General features: G+C 50.5%; 1 protein-coding gene across 6 annotated transcripts in view; it reads right to left on the minus strand.

Annotated features, from left to right (window-relative positions):
* Nckx30C (solute carrier family 24 member Nckx30C) overlaps nucleotides 1-17186 on the minus strand; it is a 63176-nt gene extending 45990 nt beyond the window's left edge. For 2 of the 6 annotated variants that reach the window (XM_011141151.3, XM_019841426.2), the window contains exons 1-2: nucleotides 16136-17185; nucleotides 1652-1675 (exon numbers count right to left, since the gene is read on the minus strand). In XM_011141151.3, the coding sequence (XP_011139453.2) occupies nucleotides 1652-1675; nucleotides 16136-17065 (954 nt within the window). In that variant the 5' untranslated portion in view covers nucleotides 17066-17185. Of the gene's footprint in view, nucleotides 1-1651; nucleotides 1676-16135 lie in introns of all 6 variants that reach the window. The other 4 variants (XM_025304493.1, XM_025304492.1, XM_019841428.2 and 1 more) reach the window with 3 other exon arrangements.
* Nucleotides 17187-18179: the final 993 nt, after the last annotated feature.

Below are 18179 nucleotides of genomic sequence, written 5' to 3' on the forward strand. Positions count from 1 at the left end.
CGTATCGGGACCAGCCGTACCGGCGGCAGCCGCGAACTCGTCCTATCGACCGACCGCTCGAAACCATCTCGATGGATTGTTCATTGAGATTCAGTGAGTTGGTTACTTTCGCAGAAGTAGTCCCGCCGCTCCCCGGGATCTCGATGACGATCGAGAGCATGCTAAGTTAAATATTGTATCAAATTTGTGCAGACACGGGTAATTACACTGGAGTAATTACGTGCTCGTGGCTGCGTTTCGATTGGATTTCACGAACATCGCGCAATCGGTATGTGCTTTCACGAAATCTGCAAAGGAATAACTCTCTCTCTCTCTCTCTCTCTCTCTCTCTCTGTCGCTCGCCACGTGACCGGTCAGCGGAATAAATTCGGCATGCGTACAAATGCGCCAAAGCTGCTAGTGGAATAAATAACGAAAGCTATCGCGTGTAAAATAAATGATTATTGAGTATTACGCGCAAGTTACTATAATAATATAAATTACGTCTTGCGTGGAAGCGCGCGCAGGATGTTTTCGATGAGCGCGAGGATAAGACGAGTTTAGGAAGCTCCGCTCGATTTTGATAGAATTTGTTAAAAGTTGGTATACGAGCATCGCGCGCAAAAATCGTCGGCCGGTGCTGGCGCAAAGTTTAAAGCTTCAGTTTCTAACTTCTCGGTTTCTTCATCCAGCTAGAGAAGCTTACCTTATTCCATCCAGAAACTATTTATTTCTTTCTTCTCGCAACACATCATACAACATTCAACCATGTAACATTAATTGCGGGGGTACACACGTAGTGTTATCTAACGCTGTAATATAGAAGACAACATTGATACGAAAGAGTACGGTCGAAGTCGTATCTCGGCGTCGTCTCATACACTTATGCGTATCGTGCGTGTGAGATTGCACTTGAATTTGGGTTCCGACCCGTGTCTGTCGACCCGTGTTTGTGTGTTGTGTGTGTGTGTGTGTGTGTGTATAGCACAAGAATAAGAAAGTGGTGTAATACTCTACACATCTATTATGACACAATTGATTATGACCTAGTAAAGAGAGTGTCCTCGATATTACCCCATCCATTCCAGCCCCTCCTCGTGGGTCTCTCCATTTACGTGCTCGTGCTCGTCTCCACGTGCTCGTTACGTTCGCAGGGTGTTTGATAACTTAGCCATAGCCATAGCCAATGGAAGCGTAAATCTGACCAAGGCAAACATAAAAGCCCCATAAAGCCCCGTTTTGCGATATTCGCAATAATTATCGAGTTATTAATTAGAGAGATCTGACGAGTGAGCGCACGCCGTGATGAATGATTGGAGAGACGTTTCAACCACTCGGGTTACAGCACGGCCCTACAGTCGATGTAGCAACTAATGGCGGCGGCACATGAGCTACCAGACACCCTGTATACGATGAAAATGGACATTAGTTGCACGGAAATACAGTTACACGCTCCAAATCTGAAAGAGAAGCACGAGGAGGGTCGATGGTAACATCCGGCTACTCCAAACGAGGCTGGCGATACGGATATGTAAAGATGTACCAAGTATGCATATGCAGGGAGTACCAGAGAGAGGTGGTAAGAAAACGTGAATGAGAGGTGGAGAGAAAAAGATGAAGAAAGAAAAAAAGAGAAAAAGAGAAAAGGAAAAGAAAGAGGCATGCGACTCACCAATGCCTGGGCGGCGCTCTGGTGCTGCAAGCAAGAAACATCCAGTTACAATCACAATAACGACAATCAATTAATGTTTCTTAGTAGCTCGTGATCACGCTAGTGACATAAACAGTTAAACAATAATGCGGTGCCGACGAAAGCTTGAACATCGACTGGCACACAGAAAGAACACACCGATAGGGATAGTAGGGGGGGGGAGAGGTGGGATGTGTGAAGCCGTAGAAGCTAGGCGGTCTCATAAATCGGCGATTACGATTCGCGAGCGCATCGAGAGAGTTCTCCAACGAGGCGATCGATAGCGGCGAGCGCGCTTTCGAAACGGCCTAACTTCGGCCATCTCGATTACGATTATTTTTCTAAACTGCTTCCCGGCGCGAGAAGAGAACGCGCGTCATACGAGCTCACAACATACGCGAATTCGTCAGTTAAGCTGCTAATAAAGTGCGCTTGCGTCGCGTCTATTGCTGTCGACGCCGCGAATAACGCGGCGGTGCGGTATAACGACGATAAACGAACTTCATTACCGGCCCTTAATTCGTTTAGCGCGTCGCGCCCGATCTTGCGAAATTATGAAAAAAAAGAAAAAAAAAGGAAAAAACCGACGTGCATCCGGCCAGGCGAAATGTGCTTTTTACGGAAAAAGCAAACGGCAAATCCCTCAGCCTTCCATCTTCAAAGTTCAAGGTGCGCTAGAGACAATTCTCGAGAAACGGAGCATGCGTTGTCACACTAAGAGGAAAAAAAAGGGAAAAAGCACTCGCTCGCATATCTAATTTCATTCGCAAGTATTGACGCTGAAAAGGTCGACGCTACCGGTGATCGAAAAGCACATAGCGTCGATGAGAGTGGAGAACCAGCAGATATTACAATCGCGGTCATGTGATACCCGGTCATTAGTGGACCGATTGTTTATCAATCACCTATCTCGCACGACTTGATTTCATTTGCACGCGTTGTTCGTTACGCGCAGAAAGAGAGTGGGAGTGAGAAGGCGCGGCAGGAGGGGGATCGCGCGCGCGTTACGCAAAAATATTTTATTCGCGTAAGCGCCGCGATGCTGTCACAGTCAGGCCACTGTAACTCGTACCGAGATTTAGTGTTTCTCGCGGGAGGGTTGAAAAAAGAGCGAGAGTAGCGTTTGTGTCGCGAGACGATGAAAGGGAAAAAAAGCGGTGTCGCCGTGTGACGTGGATATGACGCGGAAAGAAATACGACGGTTTGAAAACGCAAGAGCGCCGCGACTCCTCGTCGAGCGTCCGGGTTCTTTTCTGGAATCCCGGAGAAGCGTCGCCGTCGTCGCCTCGTCGTCGACATTGTCGTCGGCCGATGTCAAACGACGCGGAAAACATCGGATTGACACTCAAGAAATTAAAGCACTTGCCACGGAAGATGAACGGCGCGTGGGCGCGCGAACGCGTGATAGCCTCGCGGCGAATCGCTGTCACTCCGTATCTCCCTCTCTCCCTCCCCTCTCTCTCTCTCTTTCTCTCTCTTTCTCTCTCTCTCTCTCTCTCTCTCTCTCTCTCTCTCTGCGTGACAGACACGGCCAAGAAAAAACGGGCCGTTCGTAGCCCGTCGTCGTATTCGCGGTGAGATAATATTATTCGACGTTAAGCGACGTCGGAGGAAGCGGCTCACGCGAGCGAATTTCGTCTTGGGTCTCGTAATCTCTCTGGGAGACTAACGATTTTCGTTCACAGTGTGTATACCATTCGCGATATCGGTCGGCCTCTCTCTCCAGGCGAGAAGACAAATCAATATTCCGAACCGGCCGGTCTTTCGGAATAAGCGACGAAATCCACTTCGAGAGGCCGATTGTGCCGGCGTGTGTGAGCTGGAAAATAAAGGTTTTCAACGTCGTCGTTTGTGAGGCGCACTATAACGGCAATATCAATCTTACCGAGACTCCGCGAATATTCATGCAGAGGAGATTAGTAAATGCGCGCGAATTCGTCGTAATTAACGGAATGCTCGTGACAATGGGAAGCGGTAGGCAGTTTCACAGTGGCTTTCGCGAGCAGTCGCAAACGCAGGCGAAATTTTCCCCGCCTTGGCATAGTCGAATAATAATAAGAAACAATAATAAGAAACAGAGTTACTTTCGTGTCTCTCTGCCGTTCGGGCGATACGAGAGAGCGTGCCGCGACAATATTTATATCCGACGACCTTATATACAGGGTATTTAAAAAAAAGATTTAGGACTTTGAGGGCAGATAGTACACACGAAATGGAGGGGAAGAATCCTAATGAACATGGGTCGAAAAATTAATATTGTCCGAGTTGTAAACAATTATCTGTTTTAATTAAAGCAAGTGAGCTACTCGCTTCTGGTGCTTGCAAAGTTTACAGAGGATTTTCTACGTGTCCTCCTTCTATTTCTGGACACGCTTCACAACTTCGTGCCATAGAATTGCAAATTCTTTCAACAATTCCCGGCTTTGTTCTATTTGACTGGCATTTCGTATCCTCTGATGTAATTTGTCCGCGTCATTTATCGGTGAAGAGTACACATGTTCTTAAAAAATCTCAATAGAAAATGTCCAGAGGATTTAAATCAGGGGCCATGAAACTGGTCCACCCCGTCTAGTCCATCTTTCACCGGAGGATCTATTTAAAGAATGTCGACATAAATCACAATTGCAGTCATCCCACCAAGAGGGATATCGTCTAAAAAGTGCCTTAACGTATTTGAAAAGAAATTTATACAAATTGCGCCTGATAGTCGGTTTAGTAAAATAACAGGCCTCAAAAATTGGCAAAAGCCCACAACGCTCATTCGTGCAAGGAAAACCGATATTGACGATTCATTTTTGAGGGATTCTTTTAAAGCACGGTGCTCTCTTCGATAAATCACATAGACAAATTGCATCAGAGAATACAAAAGCCAGAAGCGAGTAAGTCACGCGCGCTTTAATTAAAATAAATAATCGTTCGTAACTCTGACAGTATTAATTTTTCGATCCATATTCATTAGCATCTTTTTCCTATATTTTGTGTCAGCATCATCTGCCCTCAAAGTCTTGAATTCCTTTTTTCAAATATTCTGTGTATCTACGTGTGTTTAATTAAGAAGCGGCAAGGTCGTCGATTATGGTAATGCGACCAGTCAGATTTGTTGACGAGAATGTAGTGGTAAATAACAGGTCGAACGGAGACAAGATAACTCATTACGGGGACCTCAAAACGCATTACAGTATCACGTGGCGATAAGGTCGACGAGTCACCGAGCGCGTTAAGAAGTGCGAGTGAGGCGGTGGCCGCGTTGACAAAAATATAATAAAGGGATAAATTTGGAAAGCGACAGAGATCGTAACCTGCGTTTTTTCTGTCGCGCGACGTATTTTCAACGCAAATAGTCTTCCCTATTTTTCTCTCTCTTTTTTGCTCCATCGCCGTCGACAAACGAAAAGATTGTTACACACGACACGCGAACGTTCCGAAGCGATAAATTCACTTCCGATTAATTCACGGCGCTCCCCCCCTCCTCTCTCTCTCTCTCTCTCTCTCTCTCTCTCTGTCCCGCACGTCACGATCTCCAGGATAATCCTCGAGTAAAATGAACGTCCGAATTGGAAAGCCTCGGCGAAATCGATATGGTCGTCTGCGTGAAAAATGCGAAGGCAGTCGCGGCGATCGTGCGAAAACGATGGAGTCAATAAGATCTCTCTCAACCGTATCCTCTCGATCAGGATTTCTCCATTCGCGAAATCACACGAAGGAGACCGCCGATGAATCTCCGTCATATTTGTACGGCGGATACTCGCGAATTTGATTAACACGCGCCGTCGTGCCACTAAATAAAAACGTTTCTTGGGCCGAGAGGGAAAGATAGAGCGGGGGGAGAGGGAGAGAGTGCAATGACGTTTTCAGGCTCTCCCCGTAGTTAAATAGGCGCCGCATTCACGGAGACTGCGTGCTGAGATTAATGCGTCATCTTCAGCCTCGTTTGGTGTAAGCCGAGTGCGACGTACATTTTAGCTCGATTCCTCCGCGAACTTAATCTCTTGCCGCAGTCGGCATCAAAGCATATGAATGAAATGCAAATTCGCGAGAATAAGCGGTGCGCGTGCGCGCGCGCGCGCGCGCGAGTGCGACCGCATTTTCTTCATAATCATCGCTAAATCTCAGAATAATTCAATGTGACACTCGACGCCTATCCGCCGACTTTAGCCATTGATCCAGTTCCGCTTGATTTATAATTTAATGATTCTCGAGAAGTAAGAAGCGGAGAGAATGCGCGCTGCTCGAGCGAGGTGGAGAGGGGGGAGGGGGAGAGGGCAGTAACAATAATCGACGCATGAAAAATAGAGAAACTTTCTACGCGCGAGCGTTCCGAGCTTGCTCGTAAGCGTTTACGAGCGTGTTTCTGTGTACCCATTGGGAAACTGCGTGCGTAAGCTCTTGATGAAATTAGCTCCGTTCAAAACCCGCCCGATACCCTCTGAGAGATCATTACGAGCGAGCGCATCGCGCGAACTTACTCGTCGTCGATTACAAACAGAAGAAGGTCGCGAATGACGTTGACCCAAATCACGTCCCCACGAAAGCCGCTTGTACGTGTCACTTCGAAAGTAGAGCCATCACTTTGCGACCGGCAGAATCGCGTTTCAGCGATTCGCTCGGCGATCCGGTTGAACCGCGACCGCCGCGGCCTGTTGTCGAGAATCTGATTCGCGGCGGTCGCCGTCATCGACATCCACCCCGCTCATTTTCGTATCCATTATCTCTCGTCCTTTTTTTGCAGACACGCTCGTCGAATTGGGGTCAATCTATCATTCTCGATCGCGCGGCACGAATATTTTCTCGCTCTTCTTCCCCTCGCTCACACCGAGACAAAGGAGCAGATTATGACGGGAGATTTACGGCGGCAATTATAACGCTGATCGCGACTACATCGATCAGGCCGACCCGTACCCCGAGCGTGCTCGAAGAATAACATTGTGAGAGGAGTTCAGCCTGCACGTGCTCTCTCCCGCTGAGGGAGCGAGCGCGAGGAACAGGAGCTTGCTAGGTGCTTGAGAGCAAGGTGGAGAACCAACCGCATACATTTTAAAGCGACCGATGTATAGATACCGCAGATTAGTCGCGGCGATTATACTCCGCGCGGGTAACACCACGTGTGCTCATGCGGCCATTGTAGCCGGTGTTCTTCATTCCGCCGGATCATTGGCTTTTGTACACTTTCGCACGCATACATTCGCCGATAAGGTCGGCCAACGCTACGACCTCGGTCGTAGGATGAAATCGTTACCGAAGAATCACCGGTGAAGTCAGTTCGAGAGACTTGACTTTGCCGCGAAATCTCAAAGTTCCAAGAGTGTCCGAATTACAACTGTCGATCGTCGAGTACCGCCGAGTACAATAAGAAGAGAGAGAGAGAGAGAGAAAGACGTCGAACTCACGCGAGAGGCTGGCATTCGCGGAAGCTCGCGGCGTATCGGTTCTCCCGGCCGGCTTGAGGACTTGCACAACTTTTGTGACGATCACGTCATTATTTTGTCGCGGCCACGTTCCACTTAGCGGCATTTATTCCGACGCGATTACAGCTGACCCAGCGCGCTCGAGTCTGCGAATTATTGTTCAATTTGCCCGTCGCCATCTCGCGACGAGGCCGCGTCCTCGATTTCCGTATTTCCATCGTGGAAAAGCACCCCCCCCCCCGCCGCGCCCTCCGTGCGTTTTTCGCGGGAGAGGCTAGAAGCTCATCGAGACGCGGACCGCGATATCTCACAACGACGACGACGACGACGATGACGACGATGACGACCTCACAACTCGGAGGCTCGAGACTCATTCGGGATTCTATCAGAGGCGAGTCATTTCGAGAATAGACAGTTACGGAGGGACGTTTACAAGGGACGTCGCGTCGGTTCCAGCGAGAATCGCGGAGCCATTCATTTGTCACAACGGTTATCGGGCGAATCATCGCGTAGAACTCGTCGCAATTAACGTCCGTCAGTCGAGTCACTAGATCTGATGAACGTGCGGGTGACCGAATGTTCGCGCAAAGTAGCCGGCGACGATATTAGCGATCGCCGGCGATAAGCATTCCTCCGCTCGCTCTACAAAATGGATCACTCCCGACGATCGAGCCACTCCGCAGAGTGAGCATGCAAATGTCCGTGCGCGATATATTTCCGTGATGGAGAGATCCTCGTAACGGGCAGGCAAAGAGACACGGTGGTTGTACTAAAAAAAGATTAAAGAAATACATGCACGCGGTGGCGATGGTGCACAAAGGCGAGCCCCACTCGCCGATGCTCGCTGTTCGGCAGAGAAGTGGGTCGAGGTTTTACAAGAAACCAATATGGTTGTTAATTATTATGCGCTATATGCGGCAAAGGCGCGGATCCAGCGCGATGCTGTGGGTCCGCGCTACTCGCGGGAATTATACAGAGACACTCAGCAGCCCCGGCAGCTTTGAAAAAGACGTTACGGTGAGAGCCGCGCCGTCTGCGAGAGCGCGGAATTTACGGGGAAATTTACGGCTGGCTGGCCGTTAAATATCCGCGTGCAGAGATAATTAACACCATCGGCAGTAATTAAGCTTACCGATCCCGCTAATAACGCACACAATCGATCCCGCAACGGGATCGAGATACAATGCGGAACGGCTGCGGGGCGGGGCGGAGCGGGGCGGGGCGGGGCGGGGGAGAGGAGAGGAGAGGAGAAAGAAACAGAACCTCCCATGTGCTCGGTTGCGCGCGCGCGACGCGACGCGTTAATAATTAAATCGATGCGCTCATTTACTATATTTACAAACTCTCGTAATCCGTTACGCTGCGACGAACGATTGAACAAAAGGAGCGCGTGATTTAGCGCGTGCCGGTACGCTGTTCGTTTCAAATGCAGCAGCGCCGGCCCGAGGCCGTATTTTATCAGCGAGCGAATGTCTTCGATCGAAATCCGACGACACTCGCATGTGGTATAATTCTCGCGCTGATCTACGCGATATCGCACGTTTTCTATCTCTCTCTCTCTCTCTCTTTCTATCTCTTCCCCTTTCACCCTTTCTCTCCCGCTCCCGCTCTCTCTCTCTCTTTCTCTCTCTCTTCTCTCTCTCTTTTTCTCTCTCTCTCTCTCTCTCTCTATCTTCTCGCAGCGCAGCGACGCCACGGGAGAAAGTAACGGACGTTACGCGAATGTTGTTGCAAGCAAATGTAATGTAAATGGTAAATATTAAAGAGCATTTTTGACGCCCGGCGTGCGCGTCTCGGCAGAGTTTAATAACGATTACGAGGCCACGAGTCGCGAGCTCCTGTTTCAGACACGAGCCGTAAAATATCCGGGGGCTTCCACGGTCGCTCAAGTTGATGACTAAATTCGTGCTATCTCGCCCGTAAATTTTTTCCCACCCACTCGCGCATTATGTAATGCTCTCCCGTGTGTATGCGTGTCTCCCCCTCGGTCTCTCGATTATGACGGCGAGACGGAAGAGCGGAACGGTTGCTAAAACGTCGACGCTTGGCACACCGACGTTCGCCGAGGCCGAGAGAGCGAGCGAGCGAGCGAGCGAGAGAGAGAGAGAGAGAGAGAGAGAGAGAGAGAGAGAGAGAGAGAGAGAGAGAGAGAGAGAGGAGCAGCATGGAAGAGCCTCTGTCGAATCGATTCGACGACGGGCGGAGGGCCACGGCGTACTGCAATGCCGTAACTCCTTGGAGTTAGAGATTTCCGGAAGAGCAAATAAAAGGATGATGCCTTTTTTTACATGGCGGCCGCGAGGGGTGGATGAAAGGAGGCACGGGGGATCACCGGAAGAACCGTCGGTCGGGCCGTGCGGCGGGGGCGTTCGCGTCCGCCATAGTTATTGGATTTCGCGTCCGTATAAATCTTCCGCGGTGACGTAGAATTTTAAAATACGACTCGTACGCGCCGCCGCCGCCGCCGCCGCCACCGGCCTCGCGTTGCTTGGCGTATTAATTAAGCCTTTAATCATTCTACCGTTATCCGCAGTTTCTTGAATATTCCGCACGCACGTGCGCGCTCGCTTGCTCGTTCGCTCGCTCGCTCTCGTTCGAGCGAGCGCGCGCCGTTCGAACACCGCCATTCCGCGGAAAGAACAATCAAGCTAATAACGAGCGGCCTGAAAGTTCAATTGGGTATGCGCAGACGGTACGGTGACGCGGCCGTTCGCAAGTTCACGCCCGGCACGGCGATAGCGTCCGTTTTAATAAAAGCCATCGACACACAGTCGCGCCGCCTTGTAATCGGGACTTTTTTTTTCCCGCGAGATAACCGGCCAAGGTTATAGATCGCTGCATGCGACGGTTTCCTCATCGGTCTCGTAACAATGATATACATAATTCCGGCAGAAACAGGGTCTGCCGTCAACAACGACAACGACAACGGAGACAATTTGCATCGCGCCGCGAGCGCGTCGCCTTGATGACGTAATTGTCACGATCAAGTGTCCCGCGTTTACGGCGACTGATACGTCGTTCCTATCGCGCGCTCCGATCTCACCTTTAATCGTCACGCCGATATTACACGCGAAATTGGCTGGAATACGCTCGATATTAATACACACAGCGACACCGGTGTCTAATTATAATCTCGGACGCACGTTCACCGTACGACAGGAGGAAAAAAAAAAAAGAGAACGTCCAAGCGAGTCGAGATAGCGACAGCCCGCACGCGAGGTGTTAAAACCGCACGGTGTTAACCGTAATATGCGTATACGAAGTGCGAGAACGGTAATTATAAAGCGTGTAACATAATCTCGCGTATCGCACACACACGCGTACTTATCGTCACGCCGCTACAGTCTCTCGATTCCGATTCCAATTGTTTTTCGAGTAGATGTCACGCCGCAAAGTGGCAGGGTCGTCACACGCGATTCCACGGCGCGTTTGACTGAGCGCCGAGGTGGTTCACCGAACGCGCCAGCCAATTCGATCGTTCGTCACGTCACGAGATTATCGGCGCCGGCGAGCGCGCTTCTCGCGCTGCGACTCCGCTCAAGAATCACCCGGATCGCGCGTACCGTTCCGGACGTTCCTCGTAACGAGCAGCTCCGCGATGCAAATAATTTGGAAAAATTATTCCTCGACCACTCGTCATTCCAACGCAATTATGCAGCTTAGCGGAGCCGCGGCCGACATCGCCGGTCGGTCGGCGAAGGAGAAGGCAAGGGCGGCAAGGGAATATATTTTCAGTACCTCCCTCGGCACTCCGCGGTGATCGACGAGACTTGCAATCTCGCTCCTTCGGAATATCAGAGCGGCTCTGGCGACGGAAATAATACGCTGCCCGCGGAAATGAACGGAGAACATCGACGTCGAGGACGCCGGTCGCGAACTTTCGCGTTCTCCCAGCCGCCATGATCATGTCGTTACGTAGGGATGAAAGGTGAAAATCAGTTAAGCCTTTCCGAGTGTGTCGGCGTAAAGGACACCGGTGGGAGGCGAGCAACGATGAAACAGCTTCCGCGTCTCGACCTGGGGGAAACGGATTATACGTACCCCGTGTCGTATTCTACCGGTGTTTTTAATCCAACCGCAATTGGACTCTTCGGAATAATCTCTCGCATTTTCTTCCTCCTCCTCCTCCTCCTCTCTCTCTCTCTCTCTCTCTCTCTCTCTCTCTCTCTCTCTCTATCATGTAACAATTATGCTGTGCACTAAAAACACGATGCTTCCCGGCGTAAATGAATGTCGCCACATTCAACGTATCGCATGTTCGCGCGCATGAACGGCACGCACGCGTTTTGTCGAACGAAACGTAATATAGCGCGAACGCTTCGGAAGGTGGAATATCAGCTCGATCTGACGCGCGTGCTTTAATTGAGCATCGTCCTTCGGTACGTCCTAGTACACGCGCGAATACGCAGGCATAACCCCGGTGTCTCCGGGGTGTTCCGGATCGATTTTTGCTTCGGTGGCATTTTTTACGAGCAGGAATAATCGTGAGGACGTGGGGACAATTTATTGATTTACGTTGCTTTCTTTGCTTTCAGGCGAGGAGTACAAAAGAGATTCTCACGGAATGTGTCCAGCCCCGAGAAATCGGGACGAACTCTCTAACAGGATCCCGGTCGAAGTTTCAGTTCTATATTAATCCTGCGAATGTATCAAACTTGCTGGATTAATGGAGAGAATATCTCAAGAGATAACACTGTGCAAACTGTTGTCCTACCTTGATACTGCAAAGCAGCTGCGCTTTATTGCTTTTTTCTCCGCACGTTAAGGCGTCTTTGAGAAAAGTCACTCGCGAATTATTTAAGTACTCGAGTATCTCAATGTTCTACTTGCACTTAACTTTTGTCCTTCATTTCAAAAAGCAACGTATATTGTTATACGTACACGTGCAACTGCAGATGGAACGGAATGGTTCGACGAGCGATTGTTAGACGATTGACGCGAGTAAACAATGGGGATTAATGGGTACATAATACACAGCAAGCTTTCTACTTTTATCTTTCAAGGTAACTGTTGTATGAACAACAATAACGATTTAAATTTGTGTTTGGTACAAAAGCGAGAAGCGGGAAGACTATTGTTGGCAAGTTCAAGGTGAAAGGCGTGTTATTAGAGAAACAAATATATCAGCGTCTGTGGAAATCTGCATCGGCGGGAAATGAGACCGATATTCGAAGTTGTAAATTATTTATGATCTTTGATTGACAACACAATTAATTACAGATTCGTATTTACGGGCCGTTGTTCAACTGTTTGGATCGATATGCCTTGTTATATGAAATAAATATAGGCTGGCAAGTAATCAGAAATTCATGAAGTTATGATTATTTATCAAACGATGACGGCCTCTAATCGCCGGCCTTAGAATGGATTCTAAATTTCGACTCGGGTATTTCCCTCTCGACGAGTTCGTCGATCGCCCGTTGTAGTCGAACGCGTTTCGCGCGATAATCATGTAATTTTACGCACAATGTATGATATTTCGCTGCCCATGTCCCCGCGTCCTGCATTCTCACTCGTCCTGGTTGCAGTGGTTTGGCACGCTCACTGGTGCTAACGCTGGCGCAGATGCAGCGCGGCCGAAGAAAAACGCGTGTTAATTAATGCGATGTCGACGCGTCAACCCGAATAAATATTTTAATAGCCGGCGGAATATATTTCGACCAGCCGAAGGGCACTGCGGAAAACCGCACCGCGTCGTGTTACGGGCGTTGCTCGTCGGCTCGAGATGTAACCGTTCGTACACAGGAAGGACTCGTAAGCGAGACGAACACGAGTACCTCAAAACAACGAATACCTTCGCGAGAGAGATAATATTACGTCCCACCAATCGCGAGCTCTTATGTCGCCCGCCAATCAATGACGAGCACATTCGACGCCGGAAATATCACGACATCAACGGCTTTCGAAGTATCCCGAACGCGCAAGACGGTCAAATTGTCAAATGGTTCGAATGGTCACAATGCAGGCGTCAATCGTCATTAACAACCCATTTGACTCGTTATTTTATGCGTAGGACCATTGAATGCTTGGCTCCAGGATGGCGCGCAGGACGCCGGACGCAACGACGACCGGCGACGGGAATCACAACTTTGTTTTGTACCTTTTTCGATCTTCGAGTCCTATCGGAGTTTCTAACGCTAATAGAAAATGGCAATAAAAAGATTCTGGAAGGAGAAAGTTGACCGCTTTGTTCATTCACTCTTCGATATTTGCTCATCGCACATATTCTATTTGCGGTTGAGCAAGTTGCACAATTGATATTCATGTTCGAATCAAGAATCAACATCAAAGGCAGGTAGATTATTGAGGTAACCGAATGTGTTAAATGATTTCTAAACAAGCCGCCGTCCTTGGAGTCTCAATAAACGATAAACAGCGGTAAGCAGTAATGTTTAGCGTCAAGGGACAACAAGTTGGTGCAGTTTTACACCGCGAGAGATACTTTGCTAGCACTTTAAACTCGACGGAATCCGCAAGCTTAATCGTAGTAGAAGCAACATTTCCCGATTCGGGAAATCGGTTAGAATTCTCACGGTTGCGTGAGCGGCGTATTTTGAAACAAGCATGGCTTAAATTCTCATCGGTTCTCATCGGGTGATCCGCGAATTCGCATCGTTGATTTTGTACACGGCGCGAGTTCGACCTCCCCAGAGACATGTCACGCGTTTTGAGCTTGCAAAATATTCTTCGACATATTGCGAGGAAATAAGATTCTTCCCCCGAGCATTATGCCGAAGACCACCCTCTTACCGAGACAATGATTACGGTCAAGTATGCCTTTCCCACACATAACCAATTTCTCCTTCACTGGGCGCGCGCACACACACACACACACATACACGTACGTATATCGCCTCTTCCCAATACGAGCTTTGAAATCGATCGGCACAAAAACGCACTCCACCCACGAAGTGCGTTCACTCGAAAGATCCTACATCGTTCGGTTTTGCCAGCGCGAAATACCAACGTCTCGAAGACGCACTGTGCGCCGATTGACTGGAATTGCAGATTAAGTGCATACTGTGGTGTTCGACTCTCTTTCTTTCTCTCTTTCGCTCTCGCCTCGACCGATAACCTTGCGAGACGAAACGCAGACGAGGAAAAAAGGTCGCACCCGCGCTCGACGCCGACAACTTCATTTGCGGCTGAGAGACGCGCGACAAAACTCGCAGCGCGTTGCCCGTTGACGTCCACTACGCGAGTTATTTTGCGCGTAACACGCTGAATGTTGTCTAAACAGCTGGATCTCCCCCATAATGTAAAGTTTCCGCGGTTGCGTTAAAGTCCAGGGACGTATCGTCCCGGCTTTGTGCAGCGCGGTAAGGCACTCTCTTCCGCGACAGGTCAAAGAAACTCCAACGTGGAGGAGCTCGGTACCTGTGACGTCTCTGACGACCTTGAGTGCGAGGCTTCCTCCGCTTATGAATCCGTCCTGCCGCTCTGTGTGCGAGACTCCATTATCAGAATAAACACTAGACAACGCACTGAATTCACGCCCCGCGAACACTAGCCGAATCTAGCCCGACGACTTCCTACGCCTCGTTAGCGCACCACACGTATGCGAAAACGACGGCGAATGGCGTCCATTGTTTCCGATTGTCGATCCGCGCGCCGTAATAAATCAATGTGTCGCGGGTAAGGCCTTGTGTTTCTCGATCTGTCGCTTTCTCTTTTGTCGAAGCTTTTTTATCTTTCTTGCGATGGTGCGATGATAGGTTACGCTTTGAGCCAGAGAGACGGACTTAATCTAGTCTCTGCCCGTCCGCCGTCGTACGTGGCATTGAATCGCGAAAATTGCGAGAGTGAAGAATGGACACGGAGGGTGGGGGACTGCGTTTGTAATTACGAATAATAATGGAAAAGAAGAGAAGTATCTCGTGGTCTCGCAGAGAGACGACGCCGTCGTGAGGGAATCGATGTATCCGCCGATATCTCTTTCTTGGCTTACATGACGTATGAAGTAGGCGGGTCAATCCTGCGTTTCCTCAACTATGACTGATGCCGTTCGAGCGGCACTAAGGAACCAGCAATCCCGTTCGCGGCGAGAGAGTCGAACAAAAATTCACAAAGACGCTCGATAACCGTGCGCCACTCGTCACAAGTGAAGTATCACACACAGCAGTTTGATGTAAAAGTATTCATCGCGATTGAATCGCGCGGCTGAAATAGCGTCGCTAAAACTGCTCCTCCGTGATTCAAGTTTCAGCGGTATTGTTCGTAAATTCCGAATCTGGCGGAATCTACTCAAATCTACTCTCGATCTGCCGACGTGACGTGACGTATTAATCGTGAGATGAAACTTGCAGGGGAGCAACTCCCTATCGGCGCTAAATCAGGCGCAGCCTGGACATCCGTTCGTCATGAAAGTTCCGTGAATTGGTCAAGGTCGCGACTCTTGACCACGCCGTCTGCTCAAGGTTCGCCCGTTGATCTCGCCGCGAAACGCAAAATGCAAAAACCGCGGGCAAGAAAAAAAGTGAACGTGGCAATGTCCGTCCACGAGACAAAACACCGCCCACGAGCAGTCGTGCGAGTAGGTGAAGTCACGCGAGACGCTATGCTCCTCCATGAAATATAAAGTCACGGTAGTAGTAGTGTAAGGGGTGAAGGGAGAGAGGCAGAGGAAGAGAGTGAGTGAGAGAGAAAGAGAGGAGACACGATGTGTAAGTACGCGCGTGTAAAGAGGCGGAAGAGAATGAAGGAAGAGAGAGAGAGGGAGAGAGAGAGAGAGAGAGAGAGAGAGAGAGAGAGAGAGAGAGAGAGAGAGAGAGAGAGAGAGAGAGAGAGAGAGAGAAGACGAAGCAAAAGATATAGAGAAAGGTATAGAAGGGTTTAGTAGGGAAAGACAGAGATGGAAGGACAGCGGTATAACAATCGCGCGTATCTATGTGAGTGATGGATGGAAAGAGACACGATACGATGCCGGAGCCGTGAGAGTGAGAGGGAAATCGTACAACAAGACAGACTAGTCGATCGGTGTAAAAGTAGACAGAGACAGGGTCAGACATTTTCCTAGTTCGCGCGGTATACGCTGTCTCGCGCGTATACATTCCGTACATACCGAGGGCATCAGCTGATCGGTAGACCTCACCCGGGTCACTCTGTTTCTGTAGATTATTCTCTTGACGAACCTCTCCGTCTGCTGGTTCCACTTCATAAAGCTTACATATCCCAAGTAGAATCCAAACAGCACGAGCGCCTCGTACCAGTGTATGTGACTGTCGCGGAAGAAGTAGATCAGGGTGAGCAGACTGACGCTGTAGAAGGTGCAGTCGCGGAACAGAGGCCACCATGTGAGTGACAGTACCGTACGCGAGAATATAGCGCACATGCCGATGACGAAGAGGATGTTGAAGACGGCGGAACCGACGATAGTGCCGATACCGACGTCATCGAACGACACGAACACGCCTATGATCGATGTGAAGAGTTCGGGCGCCGATCCACCGGCCGCCATGAAGGTGGCACCGGCCACATCGTCGGCGATCTCGAATTTCTCGATGATCACGTCCAACGACGGCACGAAGAACTCGTCGCAGACGATCGCTAGCGCGACGAACATGTACACTACGCCGAGTATGTGGAGTATCACGGCGCCACGGCGCCGTTGGTCAGTGGTGAACAGATCGTCGGGGAAGAGCGGCCTCTTCACGTCCGTGGCGTTATCATTAGTCCTATTGTGACCATCGTGACTCGCGGCGTTCAATCCGCCGTTGTTGTTGTTGTTGTTGTTGTTGTTGTTGTTGTTGCTGCCGCTGCCGATGCTGTTATTACGATCATACACAGGCACACCGTTGTTGTCCAGCCGCACCACGACCGGCAGCAGCGTGCTGGTGGTGTGAAGTATAATCGGGTTGCTCGGCGCCGGTCTGTGGCCCCAGGACGACGAGGGACCCATCGCGAACGCCAAAACCGTCGAGAACACAGCCACCACCGCCAATCGGCGCCTCCGTCTCCAACACGTACGTCGATCGCCGCCCGTCGCGATCATCGTCGTCGTCGGCGGTGGTGCTGCTGTTGGTTCGCACCCTCGAGGACGTTCGCCGTCGTTAGCCAGGCCTCCGTCCTCCTCCTCCTTCTCCTTCGCCTCCTTCTTCTTCTTCTCCGTCCTCCTCGGCGTCCTCCACCCTCTCCCTGGCCCCCACCTCCCCCTCCTTTTCTTCCTCCTGCGCCAGCACCACCTCCGACTCTTCCACCACCTTCTTCTACGTGTCGTATCGTGCCGCGCCGCGGAGGGTGTACGACAGGAGAGCCGTACTAAGGCTGGGTCATGCTGGAGCGATGAGGAGCGGCTCCTTTGCCGATGTCTCCCTCTGGAGATGGACCTACCTGCCTGACCGCGGTATTACTACGTATCCTCCTCCGGCTATTTTCCCTCTTTCCTTTGGCCCGCACTGCGTCTTGCCCTCCACGTCGCGCGCGTTCCGAACAACTTTTTTCACTGGGACTTTGTTCACCGACGTTACGGACCGAGAGTATTAGTCCGCGGCGCGTATTATATTACGGTTACTACGATTACTACTAACAACATTGATGTTGCCGCTACTACGAACAGGCTCGGGTATCTGAAGCGACCAATATCCTCCTGCTTCCTGGCAGCGCGCTCGTATTTGTCTTCTTCGTCGTCGTGATCGTCGTGTACGTCGTGGGTGCCGTGCTTGTCGTTTTCGTCGTGATGATGTTGATGGTGATGGCTATCGTCGTCGTGGTTATCGTTGTCGTCGTCGTGGTCGCCGTCGCCGTCGTCGTCGCCGTCGCCGTCGTCGTCGTCGTCGTCGCCGTCGTCGTCGCCGTCGTCGTCGTCGTCGTCGCCGTCGCCGTCGTCGTCGTCGTCGCCGTCGCCGTCGTGGTCGCTAGGATGCGGTGGATGGTGCATATAACCCTGAATGGATATACAGGAGCAGCAGAACGGCGCCCCCGCCGCGATGCCCGCCCGCTGCACACTGGAACAACCCTGTTCCGTTCCGTTCCTCTCTCTCGCTTTTCACTCTCTCCCCCTCTCTTGCCGCCGACGTTGCACCGACTCCCTCCTTCTATCTCTTTCTCCCACCGTGTTTCACTCCTTTAGTCTCTTCTTTCCTCCGCCGTGATCTCTCTCTTTCTCA

Source organism: Harpegnathos saltator, unplaced genomic scaffold (assembly GCF_003227715.2).
Source record: "Harpegnathos saltator strain DR-91 unplaced genomic scaffold, Hsal_v8.6 scaffold612, whole genome shotgun sequence".
In the NCBI taxonomy this organism is placed as follows: Eukaryota; Metazoa; Arthropoda; class Insecta; order Hymenoptera; family Formicidae; genus Harpegnathos; species Harpegnathos saltator.